The 24999-nt window shown below is 41.0% G+C and overlaps 1 protein-coding gene across 6 annotated transcripts in view; it reads right to left on the reverse strand.

The window, feature by feature from the left end:
- The window catches only part of GPATCH8 (G-patch domain containing 8), a 109000-nt gene that overhangs the window by 8563 nt on the left and 75438 nt on the right, over window positions 1-24999 (reverse strand). For 5 of the 6 annotated variants that reach the window (XM_055256217.2, XM_055256221.2, XM_063629156.1 and 2 more), the window contains 2 exons: window positions 20525-20668; window positions 2126-2256 (listed from right to left, as the gene is read on the reverse strand). In XM_055256217.2, coding sequence (XP_055112192.2) covers window positions 2126-2256; window positions 20525-20668 — 275 coding nt within the window. Of the gene's footprint in view, window positions 1-2125; window positions 2257-3423; window positions 3474-15446; window positions 17431-20524; window positions 20669-24999 lie in introns of those variants that run through there. The other variant, XM_063629158.1, reaches the window with a different exon arrangement.

Below are 24999 nucleotides of genomic sequence, written 5' to 3' on the forward strand. Positions count from 1 at the left end.
TGCCTCCTGGGTTCAGGCGATTCTCCTGCCTCAGACTCCTTAGTAACTGGGATTACAGGTGTACGCCACCACGCTTGGCTAATTTTTGTATTTTTAGTAGAGACGGAGTTTCACCAAGTTGGTCAGGCTGGTCTCAAGCTCCTGACCTAAGGTGATCCACCTACCCCGGCCTCCCAAAGTGCTGGGATTATAGGCGTGAGCCACCGTGCCTGGCCAATGTGTAATCTCTTGCTATCTAAACTATTGCTACTGGAAAATGAGAACTCAACAGATTTGGAGAGCAAAAAATACTTACACTGTGTTATGAAACCTACTCCACAGCAAACAAATAAACCCCCGCCCCCAAACTGAATAAAAAGGGGATTCTTTTTTTTGAGACAGGGTCTTGCTCTATCACCCAGGCTGGAGTGCAGTGGTGCGATCACAGCTCACTGCAGCCTTGATCTCCCAGGCTCAAGTGATTCTTCCACCTCAGGCTCCTGAGTAGCTGGGACTACAGGCATGTGCCACCATGCCCGGCTAATTTTTAAGATTTTTTTTTTTTTTTTTTGAGACAGGGTCTTCCTATGTTGCCCTGGCTGGTCTTGAGCTCCTGGGTTCAAGTGATCCTCTTACTCTGGCCTCCCAAAGTGCTGGGATTACAGGTGTGAGTCACTATGCCCAGTATGTGCTTTTTAATATAAATGTTAGAAAATGGGAATAATTGTAATAGTGTCATAATTTATTGATTTATTGAGCATCTTTAATGTGCTAGGCATCCCTTCAAGCCTTTCCAAGGTAATAATCACTCCTCACAACAACTGTTAAGTTGTTCTTATCTCTTACAGATAAGGAAACTGAAGCATAGAGAGTTTAGATATAATTTCATTAAGTCACATAAATAGAAAAATATGGCCTCAAAAAAACACATACTTAATCAGTATATTATATTACAATTATATAGATATGCTTTTAGTTTGAAAGAAGGATCTATTAAACATTTTAAGGAACTGGAGGACATTATGTTAAGTAAAATAACCCAGGAACAGAAAACCAAACACTGCAGGTTGTCACTCATATGTGGAAGCTAAAAAAAAAAGTTGATCTCATAGAAGTAAAAAGTAGAACAGAGGATACTAGAAGCTGGGAAGGGCGGGAGAAGGAGAGATTTGTTACAAAATTACAGCTAACTAGAAAGAGTAAGTTCCAGTGTTCTATACCACTGTAGGATGACTAGAGTTAACAATACTATATAGTTTCAAATAGTTAGAAAGAGGATACTGAATGTTCCCGCACAAAGAAATAATAAATGTTTGACATGATGGATATGGTAATTACCCTGATCTGATCACTATATATGTATTGAAACATTACTAGGTAATCTATGAATATGTACAATTGTTATCTGTCAATTAATAAAAACTGGAGGTTTATAATTCTTTTTTTTTTTTGAGATGGAGTTTCACTCTTGTTGCCCAGGCTGGAGTGCAATGGCGCAATCTCGGCTCACTGCAACCTCCACCTCCTGGGTTCAAGCGATTCTCCTGCCTCAGCCTCCCTAGTAGCTGGGATTATAGGCATGTGCCACCACGCCTGGCTAATTTTGTATTTGTAGTAGAGACGGGGTTTCTCCATGTTGGTCAGGCTGGTCTTGAACTCCCAACCTCAGGTGATCTGCCCTCCTCGGCCTCCCAAAGTGCTGGGATTACAGGTGTGAGCCACCATGCCCAGCCACTTTTGTTTTTTTTTGAGACAGAGTCTCACTCTGTCACCCAGGCTGGAGTACAGTGGTGCGATCTCGGCTCACTGCAAGCCCCGCCTCTCAGGTTCACGCCATTCTCCTGCCTCAGCCTCCAGAGTAGCTGGGACTACAGGCGCTCGCCACCATGCCCGGCTAATTTTTTGTATTTTTAGTAGAGATGGGGTTTCACCGTATTAGCCAGGATGGTCTCAATCTCCTGACCTCGTGACCTGCCCGCCTCAGTCTCCCAAAATGCTGGGATTACAGGGGTGAGCCACTGCACCTGGCACAAGGTTTATAATTCTTAAATCTTAATTTAAATCTTAGTTATAATCTGAAATCTATAATTTAAAATTTTAAGGATTATAATTATTTGTACAACCCTCTGATAAAAAATATCCTCACCATTCAGCTTGTTTTCTTTGCTCTGCCAACTCATGGAGCCGCCGAAGGGCTTTTTCCTGTTTTTTCTCATCCTTGCGGGATCTTGAAGAGACATTTCGAGCAAACTCTCTCTGCTTGAGATCTTTTAATCTCTGGGTTAAAAGAAAGAAAGATACAGAGGGTGGATGATTTACAGTAACTTGGGAATCAGAAAGCAAAGCCTTTAGGACATGACCCTCAACCAACAGTCATGGTATTAGTGTAGAACACATTATCATATTCTCTTATGGCAATTGAAAACACAATGGCTGATTACTTTGGGTATAGCACTTGCAGTATCTGCATTTCTAATTAGGACAGCATATCATTTGCTTTATTAGGCAAAATAAAATGATCTCAGATGCAACAAGCAAATTTTAGAACACTGGGAGGAAAGAAAAGGGACTATTTAATCACCTGCTCCTCCAGATGCAAAACTAGACAAACAGAACATGAGATAAATTGTAATAACACAAGCCAAAGAGAACAGAAAGGGGTTAGGCTAGTACAGAAAATTACCCAGGTGTAAGATCTTGAAAAGCAATGTACAGCTTACATGGGGGGGGGGGTTATTTAAATTAGAACAAATAGAAAGCATACGTTTATTTCACCATAAAAAGGTGTTTGTTTTTTTTTTTTTCAGCATGAGTAGAGGTTTCCTGTAACTATTAAATAAACCCAAGGCAGGTCTTCCAGCGCTAGCATGTTTAGAGCTCACCAGTCTGACCACTTTTATCTGGTCAGCCTGCTGAAAGTAGTATGTGAGGCTTTGCATTCCTTCATGGCCCTGAGAGGAATATCCAGGGGATGAGGAGGGAGAGCAGAGATAAGTCAAAGATTTTATTACTTAAAATCCAGATAACAGAATGGGTCTTTTATTTTCAGAAGCTACTGTATAATTTTCCTTAAAATAAAACAAAACAAACTACAACCAAAAAAGAACAGTGTTATGACACACTGGTGACAGAACCCAGACATATCTATCTGCAATGAAGACAGAACTAAAATTATTTTCAAGACATTAGATAATAACAAGAAACAAACAAAACAAAACATATACATTAGCCTATGCTTTTACAACAGCATTGGGAAAAGGAATTTGACCCAGTATAAAGTGGACATTGCTTTGTGGAAAGGCATGATGTTCAACAGACAGAGGAATTTTCTTACCTAATATTTATGAAATGTGTTTTGAATCTTTTTAAATTGGGAGGGGGGAAGGGTAAAAAGACACACACAAAAAAAGATATACAGCTAAAGACACTAGTAGAAAAACTCACTCTTGTGATCTGGGCTCCCAAATTAGAAGGATTTGCTTTCAATACATCAGCTGAAAATGTCACATCACAAAGAAAAAAAAGTAAAAAATAAAACAAGAGTGGAAGAGAAAAAAAAATAAAGCAAGCATTACTACACAAGCTCTCTTAGTGAATCTGTAAACTATTATACTGAACAATCAGGGACAAAGCCATCAACTCTAAAAGGGCTGGGGAGAAGGGAAGCACCTGTACAACATATATATGTGTACATACACACAGACTGACACAGTAATCCCACCTAGAAAAATGGAACTACCTGTATTTCTTCCAGAAAAATGGTTCCAGAACTTTGGAAAAGACCACTATGGTATAAAAAGCAGTCCTATTTCCATTAGCCCTTATTATGGGGGAAGTTCAAGTAATGAACAGCTGGCGAAACTGTTAGTGCCCATAATTAAGATTTTTTTTTTTTTTTTTTTTGAGACGGAGTCTCACTCTGTTGCCCAGGCTGGAGCGCAGTGGCACGATCTTGGCTCACTGCAGCCTCCGCCTCCCAGGTTTAAGTGATTCTCATGCCTCAGCCTCCCAAGTAGCTGGGATTACAGGCGTGCACCCCTATGCTTGGCTAATTTTTATTTTTAGTAGAGACGAGGTTTCACCATGTTGGCCAGGGTGGTCTCAAACTCCTGGTCTCAAGTGATCTACCCGCCTCAGCCTTCCAAAGTGCTGGGATTAAAGGCATGAGATACCACACCCAGCCCACAATTAAGATTTTTATAAAACCACTTCAAGATGAAGGATCAACTAGTTTAAATAAATATGAATTCTAATTTCTTCCTCCTGAGGGGAATGGGGCAGAAAGAAAAGGCTTATCAGGCCTATTATATGATTACCTTTGGCCACAAACCTAGTTTTTTCTTCCCCAAACACATAACAGGCTCTCTAACCAAGATTTAGATAGAATATAATGTTTTTCTCATATCTGCCATTTTCTCTCTCTTTTTTTTTTTTTGAGACGGAGTTTTACTCTGTCACCCAGGCTGGAGTGCAGTGGTGTGATCTTGGCTCACTGCAACCTCTGCCTCCCAGGTCCAAGCAATTCTCCTGCCTTAGCCTCCTGAGTAGCTGGGACTACAGGTGCCTGTCCCCCACACCCGGCTGATTTTTTATATTTTTAGTAGAGATGAGGTTTCATCTTCTTGGCCAGGCTAGTCTTCAATTCCCGACCTCAGGTGATCTGCCCGCCTTGGCTTCCCAAAGTGATGGGATTACAGGCATAAGCCACTGTGCCCATATACATTATGGCCTGACATCTTCTCTCTAGCCACCTGCTATGACTGGAAAATTTCTCCATGCCATTTCCTCTCCTCTTACAAATATTTCACTACTTTTAGGAAGCATTTTTCAAACTACATGACATTGTCCAAAAGAACAATCATTTTATCAAAGTATGGAGTCCCCAGGGTGAGTCGAGATTAGGCTTTCCATTCAGCAGCCACTTTGTACAACCTTGAAGTTGAAGGAACAGGACCATGCCCACATCATGCTGAAGACATCCTATCTCAGGTTCCTACCACAGGAATATGGTTGGAGGTAGATACAGAAGAAGATGGGATGATGCAATAAAACGAATCTAAATTGCAGGCTCCCTCTGGGCAAACCTATCCTAAGAATACCCTATAAGGCTTAGGAAGGCTCCCAGTATCACATTTACAAACTTTCCAGTCAAGTCTGCAATCTCAAAAGCAGGATTGAGAACCCCAGAATTCTCACCCCAACCTTGAGACAGGACTCAGCAAACCCTCTCAAACTGAGCATGTATACTTGCGGTTTCTCTCAGATAAGGACATTCTGGCGACTTTTTTTTAAGAGACAAGGTCTCACTTTGTTGCCCAGGAGGGAGTTCTGGGGCTATTCACATGTGTGATCACTCCCACACTGATCGGCATGGGAGTTCTGACCTGCTCTGTTTCCGACCTGAACTGGTTCACTTCTCCTTAGGAAACTTGGTTGGTCCCCCGCTCCTGGGAGTTCATCACATGATGCCTAACTTAGTGCAGACACCCAATCAGCATAGTGCACTATAGCTCAGAACTCCTGGGCTCAAGTGATGCCCCCAGCCTCAGCCTCCCAAGAAGCCAGGACTACAGGCATGCACCACTATGCCCAGCCAAGACATGGGTTATAAGGTTCATATTTTCCTTTACCTAGAATGAATGCCTAACTCCAAGTGTCTCCTGCCTACTCAAGGTCAGACTAAATTCTTACAAAGTCTCCACTGATCCTTCAAAAGAGGGGACTGTTCTTTCTGAACTGTACCTAGTGGTGCTTTGTCATATTGCTCACCTAGCAGCTATCATACTTTGTTCTCTGACCAGTTATTCCTGTCTTTTAAAAACGCAGTATGTGTAAAGCTTCGGAGTCAGAAAGCTTGGGTTCAAATCTGTTAATTACTAGCCAATCCACTTATTACTAGGTGATTTCACCTCTCTGAGTTCCTGCTCCCTCATTAAAAAACAGGGCTATCTATCTACAGATTAACAAGATTAAATGTCAGAATAAATGTAAAGCATTTAATAAGTCATAACTGTTCAATACTCCCTTCCCTCTGTGTGGGGCAGGGACTACAGCTTATCTTTATAATCAACCCCGCAGTACACAAAACACTACTAAGTCTACGGAGGGCATCTGGTAAATGTCCAGTGAATAATTCAGTTCAAACATTAGATCCTTCATTTTTCCTCAAATAATTTTTTTCTACCATTTGTAGGAAAGGTTGATATAAAGTATTCTCATATCTTTATTAGGGACATAGTAAAGTTATATAGTATGGTCCTCCTAGCTACCACTCCAGATACCTCTTATTTCTAGAGAGAATTGGGCCAAATGGCAAAAGATACTGGCCAGAAACTTCTCAGTTTCCTACCTAAAAAGTAATTTTTATAAAGGCACAAGGACCTAATCAGAGTCAGGTTTTCCAAAATTGCCTATTTTATTCCAAAAGGCTACCAACGTCTGGCTCATTTGTCACGGAATACCCATGTGAAATTCTGTGAATTGTACCTGTACTTTTCTCTTAAATTCTAAAGAGGAACACAACTTTAGATAATTTCTTCAGGTGAGAATAGAGAAACATGCCTGCCTATGAGAGAAGAGACAGAGCTCACAAGACCAAACACTGCAGATATGTCATCAATCTCTTGTCAAAGTCTGAGCAAATTCCATACCATACACAAAAATTCAAGTCAGACCCCAAAATGGGACATTCTAATTTGAATGGATTTAATTATCCATTTAAGCTGACTCAAAAGCTATGAGATGTCCTTATCTCTGAAAATTATACAATATGCTTTCTGAAGAGCTGCTAATAAATTAGATTATTTTACTGAACTACTAGTGGTATTAACAAAAATTTAAGCCACATGGCACATTTTTAGTTGGGAAATATCTTAATTCAAGAAATGGAGACTGAACCCCACTGGAAATGAAAAGATATGAAGATTCTGTTTTCCTGAAAAATCAATAGCGTTTTTCCAAAACAGTATACATTTGTGACACAGTACAGAACGGAAGGAACATTTCCCACAGATCCTTAATCACATGGTGGCTGGGATTTCCATTACACTTTCCAGAAGACCAGGAGAAAGGCAAGACCCTAACAAATGATCCAGTACTTGAAGTACCCTACCCATCCACATTACCTGTGGCTCTTTGGGTTAAAGACCACTCTAAATGGAAATGACATTCCAGTTCTTAAAACATAACTTAAACAGCATTGTATTGGCAGAAAAATGTTTTACTGTGGACACAAAGTATTGCTCTACTATCGCTGAAAAGATTAAGCCAAAGAAATGAGAATCAGGTAAGTCTGAATGTGGATTATAAATGTGCAGAAAAGGTACACCCCAACAGCCACCCACTTCTCTTTAAGTGTAGACTTCCAAGAGCAGAAACATTCTGCTCACAGTGTCTATTAAAATAAGGCAACTATGACATTTGGGCTTTGCAGATCATCTGTAAAATGGCTCCCAAGAAATATGGCCTCTTTCTATAGTGGTTAGAACTTTTAAGATAGTCATCATTCTGTCAATAGTCAAGAACAACAGTGTTCCTGCTCAACTGTGATTGAGTTGAGTAAGACACATATTTCTGTACAGTGTTCTCTAACAACAAAAGATAATACAAGGGTTTAACAAAATCTTTTTTGTATCTTTTAGTGCTATGCTTCTCTCTACCATCAAAATAAAATTTGACACTAGGAGTTTGTATTTGATGGAGTGTACTCTACTAAGATTAATTCTGATTACTTTCTCAAGTATTTAAAATTGATTATCTACATTTAAATAAAACCCATTTTTCTCATGTAAAGGGGATTTCAGGCATCAGAAAACAGGCAGAATTTAGGGCAGAATATTTCCTATTGCCACTAAAATCTCATGTTCTACATTTACTCAGCTCTGAAGAGAAAACTTGATTTTGTCTCTTTAGGGTCTAAAGATTATCCATGGCGTCCTTCCCTCACCAGATAGCAACTCTGCTCTCCCAACAGGGACTGAGGCTTAGTCTTTCTTTGTAACTAACTATGCAATGTACACATAGTTGTCTATGACACAAAAGAGATGCGCAGTAAATATTTATCAAACTGGGTTGTGGCTCACACCTGTACCCTCAACACTTTGGGAGGCTGAGGTAGAAGGATTGCTTGAGGACAGGAGTTCAAGACCAGTCTGGGCAACACAGCAAGACAGTGCCTATAAAAAAAATTTTTTTTTTTTTTTTTTTTTTTTTTGAGATGGAGTTTCACTCTTGTTGCCCAGGCTGGAGTACAATGGCGCAATCTCGGCTCACCACAACCTCTGCCTCCCAGGTTCAAGGGATTCTCCTGCTTCAGCCTCCCGAGTAGCTGGGATTACAAGCATGCGCCACCACGCCTGGCTAATTTCTGTATTTTTAGTAAAGACAGGGTTTCTCCACGTTGGTCGGGATGGTCTCAAACTCCTGACCTCAGGTGATCTGCCCACCTTGGCCTCCCAAAATGCCGGGATTACAGGCATGAACCACTGCGCCCGGCCCAAAAAATTTTTTTTAATTAGCTGGGCGCAGTGGTTATTGCTTGTAATCCCAGCTATATGGGAGGCTGAGGCAGGAGGATTGATTGAGTTCAAGGTCACAGTGAGCTATGATTGTGCCACTGCACTCCAGCCTGGGTAACAGAGAAAGAACCTTTTATTTTTTATTTCATTTTTTTAAGACAGAGTCTCTGTCACCCAGGCTGGAGTGCAATGGCAGAATTTTGGCTCACCACAACCTCCACCTCCTGAGTTCAAGCGATTATCGGGCCTCAACCTCCCGAGTAGCTGGGACTACAGACACATGCCACCATGCCCAGCTATTTATATTTTTAGTACAGACAGGGTTTCACCATGTTGGCCAGGCTGGTCTTGAACTCCTGACCTCAGGTGATCCACCTGCCTCTGCCTCCCGAAGTGCTGGGATTACAGGCGTGAGCCGCCACACCCAGCTGAACCTGTCTTTAAAACAAAATAAAAAAAGATGTGTTGTATCTCAACCACTATTTCTGGCTAAGGATAATCTGGCCTTCTTCAAATCTCAACCACTCCTTTTCCTCTTATGTCAACGATCCTGCATACCAAAATCACAGCCTCTTCTCCCCACTGTTATTTTTCCCCCCTCCCTCTACAACAAAGCATTAATGTCTGTCACCTCTCCCCTTCCTAACTGAAGTAATCATGCTGTAGTTGTTGCTTGCCTGGGTCACCCTAATTCATGTCTCAGTGTTTGATGTTCATGGATGAGATCACCCAAGAAGATATCACCAGGTGGTGGGTGAGAGAAAAGACCAGGAGAGAATATAGAATGTTTCAGTATTAAACTACCCAGTGAAGGAAGATTATAGATGGTTAGGAAAAGCCACGTTACTGAACATTAGATGTAAATTCTTTCTTTTACCATACGCCTATTAGTAAGTGATGAAAATTAATTTTATTCAGTAAGAAGAAAACCAAGTATTTGGTAAGAGAGAAAATTAGATACTAATGCCAATTGCAGATAGTGAAAAATTGAGAGAAAAAGAAAAAAATACAAATTCTTTTTATTCTTATTTTTGAGACAGAGTCTCCCTCTATCACCCAGGCTGGAGTACAGTGGCGTGATCTCAGCTCACTGCAACCTCTGCCTCCCACATTCAAGCGATTCTCATGCTTCAGCCTCCCAAGTAGCTGGGATTACAGGCTCCCACCACCATGCCTGGCTAATTTTTTGTGTTGGGATTACAGGCGTGAGCCACTGTGCCCAGTCCAAATTCTTTTTTTTTCCTTGAGACAGAGCCTCACTCTGTAGCCCAGGCTGGAGTGCAGTGGCGCGATCTTGGCTCACTGCAACCTCCCGAGTTCAAGCGATTCTCCTGCCTCAGCCTCCTGAGAAGCTGGCACCATAGGTGCGTGCCACCACACCGGGCTAATTTTTTTTTTTTTGAGATGCAGTCTTGCTCTTTTGCCCAGAATGCAGTGGCGTGATCTCTGTAGCCTCCGCCTCCGCCTCCCGGGTTCCAGCAATTCTCCTGCCTCAGCCTCCCAGGTAGCTGGAATGACAGGCACATGCCACTACACCTGGCTAATTTTTGTATTTTTAGTAGAGATGGGGTTTCGCCACGTTGGCCAGGCTGGTCTCAAATTCCTGACTTCAAGTGATCCGCCCGCCTTGGCTTCCCAAAGTGCTGGGATTACAGGTGTGAGCCACTGTGCCCGGCCAGGCCGAATAGTCAGATATCAAATTAATTTGTCACAAAATTACCATGTAATGCTTGTTGTGCTATTTTCAGGAATTCAGCAAAATGCCTTAAAAGTATGGTATATTCTTTAACAGCACCAAGTATGCCTGCTTTAAGGCATATATATGAACATATACATACACACGTACATAGTATACGTAGTACATATTTTCACCACCACTACCACCATGAAAACTTAAGCTGGTTAATGAGGTTTTAAAAATGACTTAGAGATAGACTTCATATACCCTAAAATTTACCCCACCCCCCTTTTTTGCAGACAGGGTTTTGCTTTGTCACTGCACTGGACAGCAGTGGCACAATCAGAGCTCACCGCAGCCTCGACCTCCCAGGCTCAAGTGATCCTTCCCACCTCAGCCTCTCAAATAGCAGGGACTACAGATGCACTCCATCATGCCTTGCTGATTTATTTTTATGTTTTGTAGAGACAGGATCTCCATATGTTGTCCAGGATAGTCTCAAACTCCTGGGATCAAGGGATCCTCCTGCCTTGGCCTCCCAAAGTGTTTACAGGCGTGAGCCATTGCTCCTGGCCCAAATTCACACATCTAAAGTGTCAAATCTAGTGGGTTTTAGTACATTCTTAGAATTGTGCAACTATCACCACTATCTAATTTTAGAACATTTTCATTACTCCCAAAAGAAACCTCATACCCATAAGCAGTTACTCACCATCTCCCCTCTGCCTAGCCCCAGGAATCTACTAATCAGCTTTCTGTCTCTATACATTTGTTTATCCTAGACTTTTTATATAAATAATACAATATGGGGTCTTTTGTGACCAGCTTCTTTCACTTAGCATACTATTTTCAAGATTCATGCATGTTGTATATACCAGTAAGTCCTTCCTTTTTATTGCTGAATAATATTCCATTGTACAGATGTACCACATTTTATCCATTTACCAGTTGATGGACATGTGGGTTATTTCCCTTTTTGGCTATTATGAAGAATACTGCTATAAACATTTTTAGGCAAGTTCTTGTGTGGACGTATATTTACACTTCCCTTGGGTATATACTAGTAATATGGTAACTTTGTATTTAACGTTTTGAGGAAGTGTCAAAAACTTTACCACTATCTTTTCACTATCTCATCAGCAATGCAGGAGGGCTCTAATTTCTTGATATCTTCTCCAATACTTTGTTAGAGTATCATTTCTATTTTAGCCATCCCAGTGGGTATGAAATGGTATACATAAATTTTGTGGTTTTGTAGATAATGAGTTTTAAGTATACAGGTTGAGTATCCCGTGAAATACTTAGAACTGGAAGTGTTTTACATCTTGGGCTTTTTTACATTTTAGAATATTTGCATTGTATATTTTCTGCTTGAGCATCCCAAATCTGAAAACCCAAAATGCTCCAATAAACATTTCCTTTGAGTGTCATGTTGGCATTCAAAAACGTTCGGATTTTGGAGCATTTTGGATTTTAATTTTTTGAATTTGGGATGCTCAATCTGTATGTACATAGCACTCCAAGAACATATCTGGGGACAAAGATTTGCCCCATAGGTAAAGTCTGAAGGCGGATAAGTCATAAGAGCTGCTTGGGCCCAAAGCAAATGGCACAACAACCCAGTTCAGAGCTCTTTACAGTACTGTAACTGAAGAACTTATTACTTAGGTTGCTTTAACTTTTCGGACTACAATAGAACAAAGAGTCTAATCCCAGAATCTCTACCACAGTGCATCACTGTGATAAATTAAGTGTAAGGGGCAGAAAGGTTGCAACTGTAGAACAAACGTAAGGCACAATCATTTTTAGTCAACTGGGATTGAGTGCCAAAATGAAGAACAGTTAGAAATACATAACAAAAGAATGCCTGGTTTACCTGGCAACATTAGGTCCTGAAGCGTCTGTTTGAAGGTTATCCCTAATCACAAAAGCAGACAGCTCCCCTAAGCAGAAGGGGATTTTTTCAACAGTTTTTGTTTTTGTTGTTTCTGAGATGGAGTCTCACTCTGTCGCCCAGGCTGGAGCGTAGCGGTACTATATTGGCTCATTGCAACCTCTGCCTTCTGGGTTCAAGCGATCCTCCTGCCTCAGCCTCCAAGTAGCTAGGATTACAGGTGTGTGCCACCAAGCCCAGCTAAATTTTTTTTTGTATTTTTAGTAGAGATGGGGTTTCACCATGTTGGCCAGGCTGGTCTTGAACTCCTCACCTCACGTGATCCATCCACCTCGGCCTCCCAAAGTGCCGGGAATACAGGCGTGAGCAACCACGCCTGGCCTTCAGCAGATTTTTTTTCAAGGTTAGCTACGTTGTGATTGCTGGGTATAATAAGTTTACTCCCAGCATAAGCAGAGGGGGGTAAGTACATAAGACTTAACAGGTGAAAAGGCATGAAACATGCTAAATTTTTGGAAGACTGGCCAAATGATGTCAATTTTCTTATTAAGCAAAATAGACCCCAAGAAAATGGTATGAAGAGTGGTATAAAGTACCACTGAACCCAACATTTTCACCTCTCTACTATAGGTTATTAAAATAAAACTACAGCATGTTCAAGTGCTGAGATGCACTCCTTTCTTCAAACCTGTGTTGTTTCTTAAAGCATAATCCCTGAAAAGAACTGTGCTGTTTAAGTAATATATGTTATTGGGTAATGAAACAGTCAACTAAGAGTAAGTAATTCTGTCAAAAAGCAGTTGCAAACAGTTTAGACAAAGTTAACTAAATCATGTATTAACAGATTATATTCTGTACAAATCAGAATACAGTCACTGATGGCTGCTAGAGGCTTCATCTGTTTTAGTTCTGCTATTTAAAGCTCAGGGAATTACTGCTTTTGTTCACAACTGAAACAGACCTCGGAATTAAATAAGACTTTAGTCCTTTTAGAAAATGTAAAAAGTATAGGAGTTTTCATACTAAATGTATTTTAGCAGAAAGAAGAGGGAGGCTAAAAGCATCTTCCTCTGACTGAGATACTGAATCCTACAGTTAGAGGAATTTTTTTTTTTTTTTTTTTTTTGAGACAGTGCCTTGCTCAATATATTACCCAGGCTTGAGTGCAGTGGCACGATCTTGGCTCACTGCAGTGTCCACCTCCTGGGCTCAAATGATCCTCCTGAGGAAAACTCTAAATTTCTGTTCCTTGGTAATGTATGTTATTGTGTAACGAAACCGTCAAGTGTCAAGTAAGAGTAAGTAATCTTGTCAAAAAGCAGATGCAAACAGTTTAGACGAGGTCAATCCTGTCAAAAAGCAGTTGCAAACAGTTTAGACAAAGTTAACTGAATCATGTATTAATAGACTCAGCCCCTCCAGTAGCTGGGACCACAGGCAACTGCCACCACATCCAGCTAATTTTTGGGGGCATTTTTTGTAGAGACCGGGTTTTGCCATGTTGCCCAGGCTGGTCTCAAACTTCTGGGCTCAAGTGATCTGCCTGCCTCAGTCTCCTAAAGTGCTGGGATTACAGGTATGAGCCACCGCGCTTGGCCTAAAGAATTTCTGAAGATGCTTTACAGTACCAGATTTTGATAATCTGGATCAGACTACCAGAGACTGAAATCGCAAGGAAGTTGGTCCCAACACTATTAGCAAGGAGGCAGCTTTTCAATGTGCCAGTTCCCCAGTATCAGTCAGAAGCCATGGGAACCTGTGTGGGAAGGAAGGAAAAGCATAGGCCTGAGTCACAAATTCAAATGTTTACAGGAGTTTGGCAGGTAACATAATGAGTCACACAGATTGGTGTAAGAGAAAAGATGAAGTGGAGATCACAGCTAATTGGAGAATGAGCAAAGAGATGGCAACTGTTCAGCTTTAGTCAACTGTTATGTTGAAATGTAGGCCCAATGTTGTCTGATAATAATTTTTCAAGATAAGCCAAAGCCTAAATTATGTAAAATCTAATTTTTAAAATTTGGGAATCAACTGAAATTAAAAAGGGAAAAACTAATAACGTGAAGGCCAGATAAAATATATCTGTGAGATGATTTGTGACCTCTCTAGCTTATGTACTAGGAGGACCTTCAGTGGCACAAACAAGAAGCTAAGATTGGAAGAAAAATCCTGAGTAGGTAACAAGGTACAAAGGAAGCAGCCAGAAAGAGAGAAAGAGAGAGAGAGAGAAGAAAAGAAAAAGAGGAAGAAAGGAAGGGAGGAAGAAAGGAAGGGAGAGAGGGAGGGAGGATTGACTATAAAGGTGGTGCTGCTATTAATTTACTTTTAGGAAACAGAATATTCTGTGGAGTTTGAATTTTAGGCCTCTTGAAATGCTAAAGAAAATGATTCCACTGTCATATCCATTAGCAGACAGATTTTTAAAAAAGATATGCAAAATAATTAAGGAAGCAAGGAGGTAGGGATAGAAAAATCTGTAGTTTCAAATTTGCCTGTAACTTACACTAAGCCAACAAAGGTAGGAGATGATCAGTGCTAATGTCTTTTTTTTTTTTTTTTGAGATGGAGTCTCGCTCTGTCACCCAGGCTGGAGTGCAGTGGCACGATCTTGGCTCACTGCAACCTCCACCTCCTGGACTCAAGCAATTCTCCTGCCTCGGCCTCCCCAGTAGCTGGGACTACAGGCACGTGCTGCCACGCCTGGCTAATTTTTGTATTTTTAGTAGAGAGGGGGTTTCACCATGTTAGCCAGGATGGTCTCGATCTCCTGACCTCGTGATCTGCCAGCCTCGGCCTCCCAAAGTGCTGGGATTACAGGCGTGAGCCACCGCGCCCGGCTAATCAGTGCTAATGCCTATTGAGCATTCAGGTATATCAGAATTAACTCATGTAAAAAGGAATCATATATTGGGTTTCTTCGGAAATGGAAAGGCCTACTCTTAAGAGATTTCAAAATGTAGAGATTTCAAAATGTATTAACATCGATCACTTGAAAACCAGGGTTAAACTACTGAAAAGAGCCAAAATACCTAATCAGCTTCTGTATCTCTGAAGATCAAGCTGGGTCTTAATATTTTTGTGTTAATGACTCTTCGTAAAATATTGGAAAATCTGAGAAAAACTAGTGAATATAAAGAGGCACATAACACTCCCGCATCCCACTAGGAAAAAAACAACCCAAACCTTGAATGAGGGTGACCATATAGTTCCTTTTGGAGAGATTATTTGTGCTTATTAAAGGGAAGGGTATGTTTGGGATCCTGCCTCTACTATAGTTTACTACTAACATAATACATTATTTCTCTGAAAAATATTAATGGTGAAAATCTCATAGAAGATGCAAACTAGGGATTGCTAATACAGGGTTGAAAGTACTTACCTATTATCTCAGATTCATAATAATCCTGTGTGCCTTCCTGGAAGACAAGACAGGGTGTCTTTATGATTTTAGAGCATGAATTTGGAAAAATGGTAGGTCCATTTGTATGTTAAGTTCATGTCCATCAAAGAGGAATGAAAAATATGTCCTTCCTCCTATTAGGGGTTACGTGGCTGTGTTGTACCAAGGTCAATTAAAGATTCCTTAGAAATTTTTTTTTTGTTGTCCGAGACAGGGTCTTGCTCTGTCACCCAGGCTAGGGTATAGTGGCATGATCATAGCTCATTGCAACCTCAAACTCCTGGGCTCAAGCGATCCTCCTGCCTCAGCCTCACAAGTAGCTGGGACTTACACTACATGTGCGTGTCACCACATCAGGGTATTTAATTTTTTTTTTTTTTTTTTTTTTTTAGAGAGACAGAGTCTTGCTCTGTCACCCAGGCTGGGGTGCAGTAGCATGAGCATAGCTCACTGCAGCCTTGAACTCCTGGCCTCAACAGATCTTCCTGCCCAGCCTCCTCAGTAGCTGGGATTACAGGCATGAGCCAGTGCACCCAGTGGGTTCCTCAGACATTCCAAGTTGAGGGAAGAGATGAACTATGAAAAATTTAGTGCTGTGCTTCTTTTGTTTATATATTTATAACATTCTGTTTTGAGATCCTACTGTTTGCATTAGAACAGCAGCATGAAGAAGAGTGAAAAAGCCTACCTTTCAAGCAAATGAAGAACATTTCACCAAAAAACAAAACCAAGACCAAACTTGTACTACATGTTTTTTTTTTTTTTAATGCATAAGATGAACTTCTGATTAAGATGAAGAAATAAACTCACATGCATTCATTCAACATACCAGCTAAAGATTTTTCCTAGACCAGGGATCATAGATACATATTCTGTATTAGCGAACAGGCAGTCCATGAGTTCTCCATGGGTAACCCTTAATTTTGTATTTTTATTTTGATGATACTCTAAAAAAGAGTAATAAGTGAATATTCTGGATTACCTAGATGAGCACTTTATAAATGTTTACAACATAACTTGGGATGTAAAATGACAATAATTTGTTTGTAGTAAGGTCAAAGGACACCACAATATCATATATATACGAAAGTTTTCAATTAATTCTGATAGAACAGGGTTTTCAACTGCAGCACTATTAACTGCCATTTTGCCTCTTTGTTTCAAGGGGCTTTCCTGTGCATTGTAAGATGTTACCAGCATTGCTGGCCTCAACCTACTAGATGCCAGTAGTATCACACCCTTAGTTGGGACAACCAAAAATGTACAGAGACATTGCCAAGTGCCTCCAGAGTGACAAAATATCCCTAGTATGAGAGCAAATGCAATAGAGAAAAGTGGTGGGAGAGCTGAGGTAACACAAGGTGTGCAAGAGAATAAACATGTCAAATTCAAATGAACCAAAGATGTAACAATTTCTACTACATTCAGGTTGAAGACAGTGTCACTAAAACATTATCATACATCACATTAATGCTGTCAATGTGAATTTTATTACATTGTAAATCTGTTTTGCTTTTTCTCCCTTAAAAGGCAAGTCTATACATTATTGAAGTTTGAATTATACTTTTTCCTGGTTTACTTTTTTCTTTATTTTTGAGATGGAGTCTTGCTCCGTCACTTAGGCTGGAGTGCAGTGGCGCCACCCTGGCTCACTGCAACCTCCGCCTCCCCGGACTCAAGCAATTCTCCTGCCTCGAGTAGCTGGGACTACTAGCCAGGCCACCACGCCTGGCTAATTTTTTTTATTTTTAGTAGAGATGGGGTTTCACTAAGTTGGGCAGGCTGGTCTTGAACTCCTGACCTCAACTGATCTGCCTGCCTCGGCCTTCCAAAGTGCTGGGATTATACTGTGTGAGCCACCACGCCCAGCCTATTTTTTTCTAGTTAAAACTTTCTTTTCATTACAAAAATTAGCCAGGGGTGGTGGCGCATGCCTGTAATTCCAGCTACTCGGGGCGCTGAGGCAGGAGAATCGCTTGAACCCGGGAGGCGGAGGTTGCAGTGAGCCGAGATTGCGCCATTGCACTTCAGCCTGGGCAACAAGAGTGAAACTCCATCTCAAGAAAAACAAACAAACAAACAAAAAAAACTTTTTTTTCTTTTTTTGAGATGGCGTCTCGCTCTGTCACCCAGGCTGGAGTGCAGTGGCACGATCTCGGCTCACTGTAACCTCTGCTTCCTGGGTTCAAGTGATTCTCTTGCCTCAGCCTCCTGAGAAGCTGGGACTACAGGTGCACGCTACCATGCCCAGCTAATTTTTGTATTTTCAATGGAGATGGCGTTTTGCTATGTTGGCCAGGCTGGTCTCGAACTCCTGACCTCAGGTGAACTCCCCCTCAGCTTCCCAAAGTGCTCGGATTACAGGTGCGAGCCACCGCACCTGGCCTTTTTTCTAGTTAAAACTTGACTCTGAAGTCATCAACTAGTATGTAACCTTTCTTTTCTTTTTTTTTTTTTTTTGAGACAGGGTCTTGCTCTGTCACCCAGGCTGGAGTACAGTGACATGATCTTGCCTCACCACAAAATCCGCCTCCCAGGTTCAGGCGATTCTCGTGCCTCGAACCCCCAAGCAGCTGGGATTACAGGCGTGCACCACCATGCCTGGCTAATTTTTGTAGTTTTAGTAGAGACAGGATTTTGCTATGTTGGCCAGGCCGGTCTCGAACTGGCCTCATGTGACTCTGTCCACCTCAGCCTACCAAAATGCTGGGATTATAGGCATGAGCCACTGCACCTGGCCTAACCTTTCTAAATGTCGTTTTCCCGCCTAAAGTATCTCTTCTGTTAATATATCACAGATATTTCTTAATTGAAAAAATTCTCAAGAACCCCAAAACTTGAGTATATACTTAGATACTAAATGTCTTAATTAAATAAAAATAATCTGAAAGAGTTTTTTATTTGTTTTGTTTTTTTGAGACAAGGTCTTGCTCTGTTGCCCAGTGTGAAGTGCAGTGGCATGATCATGGCTCACTGCAACCTCAAACTCCTGGGCTCAAGCGATTCTAACACCTCGGCTTCCGGAGTAGCTGCGATCACAGACATGTGCCACTACACCCAGCTAATTACATTTTTTGTAGTTAGCTTAGACTAGGGGGCAGGTCTTGTACATTGCTCAGGGTGGTCTCCAACTCCTGGGCTGAAGTGATCCTCCTGCCCTGGCTTTGCAAAGTGCTGCGATTACAGGTGTGAGCCACCATGCCTGGCCTAAAATTTTTTTTTTTTTGAGATGGAGTCTTGCTCTGTCACCCAGGCTGGAGTGCAGTGGCGCGATCTCGGCTCACTGCAAGCTCCTCCTCCCGGGTTCACGCCATTCTCCTGCCTCAGCCTCTCCGAGCAGCTGGGACTACAGGCGTCCACCACCATACCCGGCTAATTTTTTGTTTTTAGTAGAGACGGGGTTTCACTGTGGTCTCGATCTCCTGACCTCGTGATCTGCCCACCTCGGCCTCCCAAAGTGCTGGGATTACAAGTGTGAGCCACTGCACCCGGCCGGCCTAAAATTTTTAAATTATAAATACTTTGAAAAACTGGAAAAGGTCCTGGATAGAAGTATTCACTGTTGATTTTCTTTCCTGAAAAACCAGTCTTTGAAAGAGTAAAAAAGTAACTGCCAATACAGCTTGTCTATATATATATATGCTCTATAAATTTCTCTTCTTCGAATCAAGCAAAGCTGACAATGTATTAAAATAATGTCCACAGCCGGGTGCGGTGGCTCACACCTGTAATCCCAGCACTTTGGGAGGCCAAGGTGGGCGGATCATGAGGTCAGGAGTTCGCCCATCTCTACTAAAAATACAAAAATTAGCTGGGCATGGTGGCAGGCACCTGTAATCCCAGCTACTCAGGAAGCTGAGGCAGGAGAATCGCTTGAAACCAGAAGATGGAGGTTGCAGTGAGCCGAGATCCACCACTGCACTCCAGCTTGGGCGAAAGAGCAAAACTCCATCTCAAAAAACAGAAAAGAATGTCCAAAGGTATGTAGTAAGTTGAAAAGCTGTCTTGAATACAAGTCCATTAGTGGAAGAATCTTAAATTGGTTAGGTATATTTAAATGTGGGAGACTGTTCCAAAAAAGTGTAATACCACAACCAGCTTACAATTTCTTCCCGTTCTAGTAAGAATAAAACTTGGTCAAAGATTGCCTTTTACCTGTGCACTGAAATCTTATGGTTGGCTGGAAGATGAAGGTTAAAAAAAATCTTAGTTCAACAAGTCCAGCTTAAGAGGCATCATTCCAATGCTCATAAATTTACAAGTTTAACAAATATAACTACTGTACCCCCCAAAGACCTAGTAAGTTATGTTAAAGTCACCCAAGATCAAATGGCTTGAAATTCTTTAACAAGCCAGAACTGTCCTATAGGTGTAACAATTTATTTTCCCCTTCTAAACTCTCCCAGGGGGATTATTGCCATCTTCTGTATATCAGTAACTAGTTAGGTAAAATTTTCTCTTCTAAAATGATGGGGTGGTGGCGGGGGGGCAAAGACTGCAAAGTGTAATTCATTTATCAGCTCTTCAACATGCAGCATCAGAGTTTTTTGTTAAAGTTAAGATAGCATCTAATTTTATTTTCCTTCTCAAAATTTATCTAACTTCCAAGGTATACTGAATAACAAAATGACTTAATAATAGAAAATGGTAGCCAATAAGGCATGGACTCTTATGTAGGAACTTGAAAATAACAGTCTGCTGAATAACTCTTCAAAGTTTAACGCATTAAGAGCAGAAATGGAAACAAACCTCCCAGTGACCCTCAGCTGAATTACAAAATTAAATAAAAACTTAGAAATCAATAAAAGGCAAAAACATTATATAAGATTTACAAAACACAATTTGTCAAATAATGTGTATGTGGGAGTGTGGGCTGGAGGGGGTGTCTACGTCAGGATTTCTGCCACTGAAAAAATAAAGTGTGTTGGATGACTGCAGATAAAGATTGGCAGACACAAGAAATCATAGACACCAAGTTTTTGGGGGTATACTCATAAAATTCAATTGTGTAACAATAGATAGGTACCTTCTTCTGTTAGCAAGTAACTACAACTCACCTGCTTGTGTGCATGATCATAGGAGTTGATATGGTTATCAAATTCCTGATGTTTCTGATATTGCTTATCACAGAGTTCACAGTAAAAGTTGGCTCTGAGGTCTTCCAAGGCTTTGGCAATTGCCTTCTCTTTGTCAACATAATCCTGCAAGAACCATGAAATACAAAGAAACAAAAAATGAACTTGGTAAAACTTTAAGTGAATGTTATAGAGAAAACAGTCTATCTGAGAAGACAAAAAAGGGCTTTTCATAATATTTAGTGGTACCAGTAAAAGCTGGATGAAACACAAGTGGTACTCTGGTGGGTAATTTGTGTGTCGTCATACTAACAATTGTCTTCGAATAAACAAATGTTTAAAAGGACTAAGGATGCTCAACTGGTAAGTATAATGCAAATATTCCAAAACCCCCCAAAAATCTGAAATCTGAAATCCCTTTGGTCTCAAGCATTTTGGATAAGGGATACACAACCTGTATTAATATTCTAGTTTTCAGACACTAAGGCAAAAACATTACCTGAGTCTGTAGCCAACGATGGAGTTAAATATTCTGTGGTCATTCTACATATAAGCTGCACTGCTTGGAAAGCCAACCCACAGATATGTGTTATCTGCTGGTCTCAGAGAGATTGAAAACTGTGGGACTCTTACATGTGAGAGGAGGTTGGAGAAAAACAACAACAACAAAAAACTGGGACTGACTCAAAGGCAGTCCAATTTGCCTCAGCAGTTTCACTTAAAAACTAGACATCAAAAGACATCTTAAAAAAACAGAAAAAAATTAAAAGATACTTCAAAGCAAGTTAAGTATATTCATTTGCTAATGTCGCACAGAAGGATGAGAAAGGGACAGGAATGCTAAGTGACTACTTGCTTGACTTTTAGAGCAGGGTAGATGCATTACTTTCATAATGAGCAACTTCTTCTAGCAGATTGACCTAAAAAAGATAAGTCTTATCTCAAAGACTATATCTACAGTTTCAAAGCAGCTCTATCATCTCCCAGAAGAGCTACTTAATCAGTAAACAAGAAAAGGTTATTATTTTCTGGAGTGGCAGTACTGAATTAATTTGGACAGACTTATTAAAACTGAAAAGTGAGTATGTGTAGCACATTGTTATTTTTGCCCTATCTAATCCTTCACAATAATTTTCTTTGAGAGTCCCGGACAGTTTCATGTTGTCTGGCTATTAAACGACTTGTGGCTTTTTTGCCCAGGCTGGAGTACAGTGCAGTTTGTGGCTCACTGCAGTCTCCACCTCCTGGGCTCAAGCAATCTTCCCACCTCGGCCTTCCAAGTATCTTGGACTATAGGCGTGTACCAGCAAACCTAGCTAACTTTTGTATTTTTTGTAGAGATGAGGTCTCACTATGCTGCCAAAGCTGGTCATGAACTCCTGGGCTCAAGTGATCCTCCCACCTTGGCCTCCCAAAGTGCTGACATTGCAGGTGTCAGCCACCACACCTGGCTGCAAATTTAAGCAACAAAACTAGAGTGCCTGGTATGAATATAGCAGTATAGGAAAACAGCTTTGATTTTCTTCTTGGGTATCATAAAAACAAAATTATGAATTAAAAAAACTCCACCAACTGCATTTTCAGAAGAACTAGGCAATAGATATGATCTGGAGTATGAAAAACACACAGAAGGAAAGTTAAGCTCTTTATAGAACCCGAATGAGGGACATGTAGTAGAAGCCACACAAGGCAAAGCTAAGCAATATCAAAAAAGCCAAAGGTGGCAATTTCAGAAAATAGCAAAACATACATCCTGTACATAAAAGGATCCTCTGAAATGAATATACCTACATCTCTTGCACTCATCAAGAATTTCTGATATCTGGGAAGAACAAAGGGATGAACTTGCGTTAGGGCGGATGAGGAAACATTTGCAGTACAAAGAATGCACACAGAGAAAAGCAAAAAGTTCTGCCCAATTGTGGCAGATCTAAGAAAAGGCTGAGGCCAGGTGCAGTGGCTCACGCCTGTAATCCCATCACTTTGGGAGGCCGAGGCAGGCAGATGGCTTGAACTCAGGAGTTCAAGACCAGCCTGGGCAACATAGTGAAACCCTGGCTCTACCAAAAATATAAAACATTAGCCGAGCATGCTGTCACTTGCCTTTGGTCCCAGCTACTTGAAAGGCTGACGTGGGAGGACCACTTGAGCCTGGGAGGCAGAGGCTGCAGTGAGCCAAGATTGCGCCACTGCACTCCAGCCTGGGTGACAGGGTGAGACCTTGTCTCAAAAAAAAAAAAAGGCTATCAGCACATGCTCACTAAAGGAAGATCCACTCAACTACACAGGACAAGAAAGGGCACACAGTGTGACAATGAAAATGGTCCCAGAACAATCAGTGACAATCGATAGTGTAGTAAAGTTATTGAATCTTAAAGACAGACTCCTTTCAGCAGCTAGGCAAAAACAATCAAGGAGGAGAAGATCAGGCCAGCCTTTGATCTCTTCAACAACACACACACACACACACTCTCTCTCTCTCTCTCTGGCCAGCCTTTGATCTCTTCAACAACACACCCACACACACACACACACACTCTCTCTCTCTCTCACACACTCTCAATTCCGGAAGACAGTGGTACAATAAATACTATAAGATATCTAAGGAAAGAATTAACTTAGGATTTTATATGTATCTTTCAAATATAGGGGATACACACACATATATATAGAGTTATATGTATGTGTACATATATACATGCATATACATAAGTTTATATATATGTAATTGCCCAAATTAATATTACTATTTTTTTTTTGAGACAGCATCTTGCTCTATTGGCCAGACTGGAGTGCAGTAGTGCAATTACAGTTCACTGTAGCTTCGGCCTCCTGGGCTCAATTAATCCTCCCACCTTGGCCTTCTGAGTTGCTAGGACCACAGGGGCATGCCACTATGCCTGGCTAATTTTTGTATTTTTCGTTGAGACAGGGTTTCATCATGGTGCCCAGGCTGGATGTGAATTATTTTTATAGGCTTATGTTTATATAAAATACATATGTATATAAATAATTCAAGAAATACCGTTTGCACAACAACTTTTAAATAAGTTAATAGGGTACAAAATTCAGAAATAATAGAAAAAAACTCAGCAAAAGAACTGGCAGACTGCTTTAAAACCATTTACTCCTATAACTAAGGTTAAAAGAAATAGGGCTACTAAAGTATATATATATAACTATGTATGTTATATGCTGTCAGAAAATAGAAATGATACAAATGATAAAAAACTGGGTGGGCAGGCAGAAGCAAATAGGAATTTGAGTTTGCTTACTTCTGCAAACTCAACAAAAGTAAAAAGAACTTCATAAAACATGAAAATTATCAAGTAATAGAAGTATTGTACATAATAATTAAATGGTATGAAGCCACATACTAAGAATGGCCATTTTACTTATTAACATTATATGATAGAGTTTTTAAAATGGAAGAGGAAAGAAGAGAAAACAAGTTAGCTTTTTATTGCTTATAGTATGAAAATAATGGACACTCAAACATGGGTAATTTTAAGTTATAAAGGTAACTAGAACAACACAAATATAATCCATCCTATATCCATCCATCCATCCATCCATCCATCCATCCATCCATCCATCCATTTACTTCCCACTCTGAGACCACATAATAACTTAAAAAATAAAATAGGCCAGGTGTGGTAGCTCATATCTGTAATTCCAGCACTTTGGGAGGCCCAGGCAGGCAGATTGCCTGAGTTCAAGAGTTTGAAACCAGCCTGGGCAACACAGCAAAACCCCATCTTTACCAAAAATACAAAAAATTAACTAGGCGTGGTGGTGTGCACCTGTAGTCCCAGTTACTTGGAAGGCTGAGGAAGTCCTCGTAGGCTGGGCACGGTGGCTCACTCCCGTAATCCCAGCACTTTGGGAGGCCGAGGCAGGTGGATCACCTGAGGTCAGGAGTTTGAGACTAGCCTGACCAACATGATGAAACCCTGTCTCTACTAAAAATACAAAAATCAGCCAGGTGTGGTGGTGGGCGCCTGTAATCCCAGCTACTTGGGAGGCTGAGGCACGAGAATCACTTGAATCTAGGTGGTGAAGGTTGCAATAAGCTGAGATCGCACCATTGCACTCTGGCCTGGGCAACAGAGCGAGACTCCATCTCAATTAAAAAAAAAAAGTACTTGTAGAGGCCAGGCATAGTGGCTCACACCTGTAATCCCAGCACTTTGGGAGGTTGAGGTGGGTGGATGGCTTGAGCCTAGGAGTTCAAAACCAGCCTGGGCAACATGGTGAAACCCTGTCTTTACAAAAAATATAAAAATTAGCTGGGGGTGGTGGCATGCACCTGTAGCCCCAGATGCTTGGGAGGCTGAGGTTGGAGGATCGCTTGAGTCCAGGAGGTCAAGGCTGCAGTAAGCTGTGATCACTGCCACTGCACTCCTAGGTGACAGAGTGAGATCCTGTCTGGGTGACAGAGTGAGACCATGTCTCAA

The sequence above is a fragment of the Symphalangus syndactylus genome, chromosome 20, assembly GCF_028878055.3.
Source record: "Symphalangus syndactylus isolate Jambi chromosome 20, NHGRI_mSymSyn1-v2.1_pri, whole genome shotgun sequence".
NCBI lineage: Eukaryota > Metazoa > Chordata > Mammalia > Primates > Hylobatidae > Symphalangus > Symphalangus syndactylus.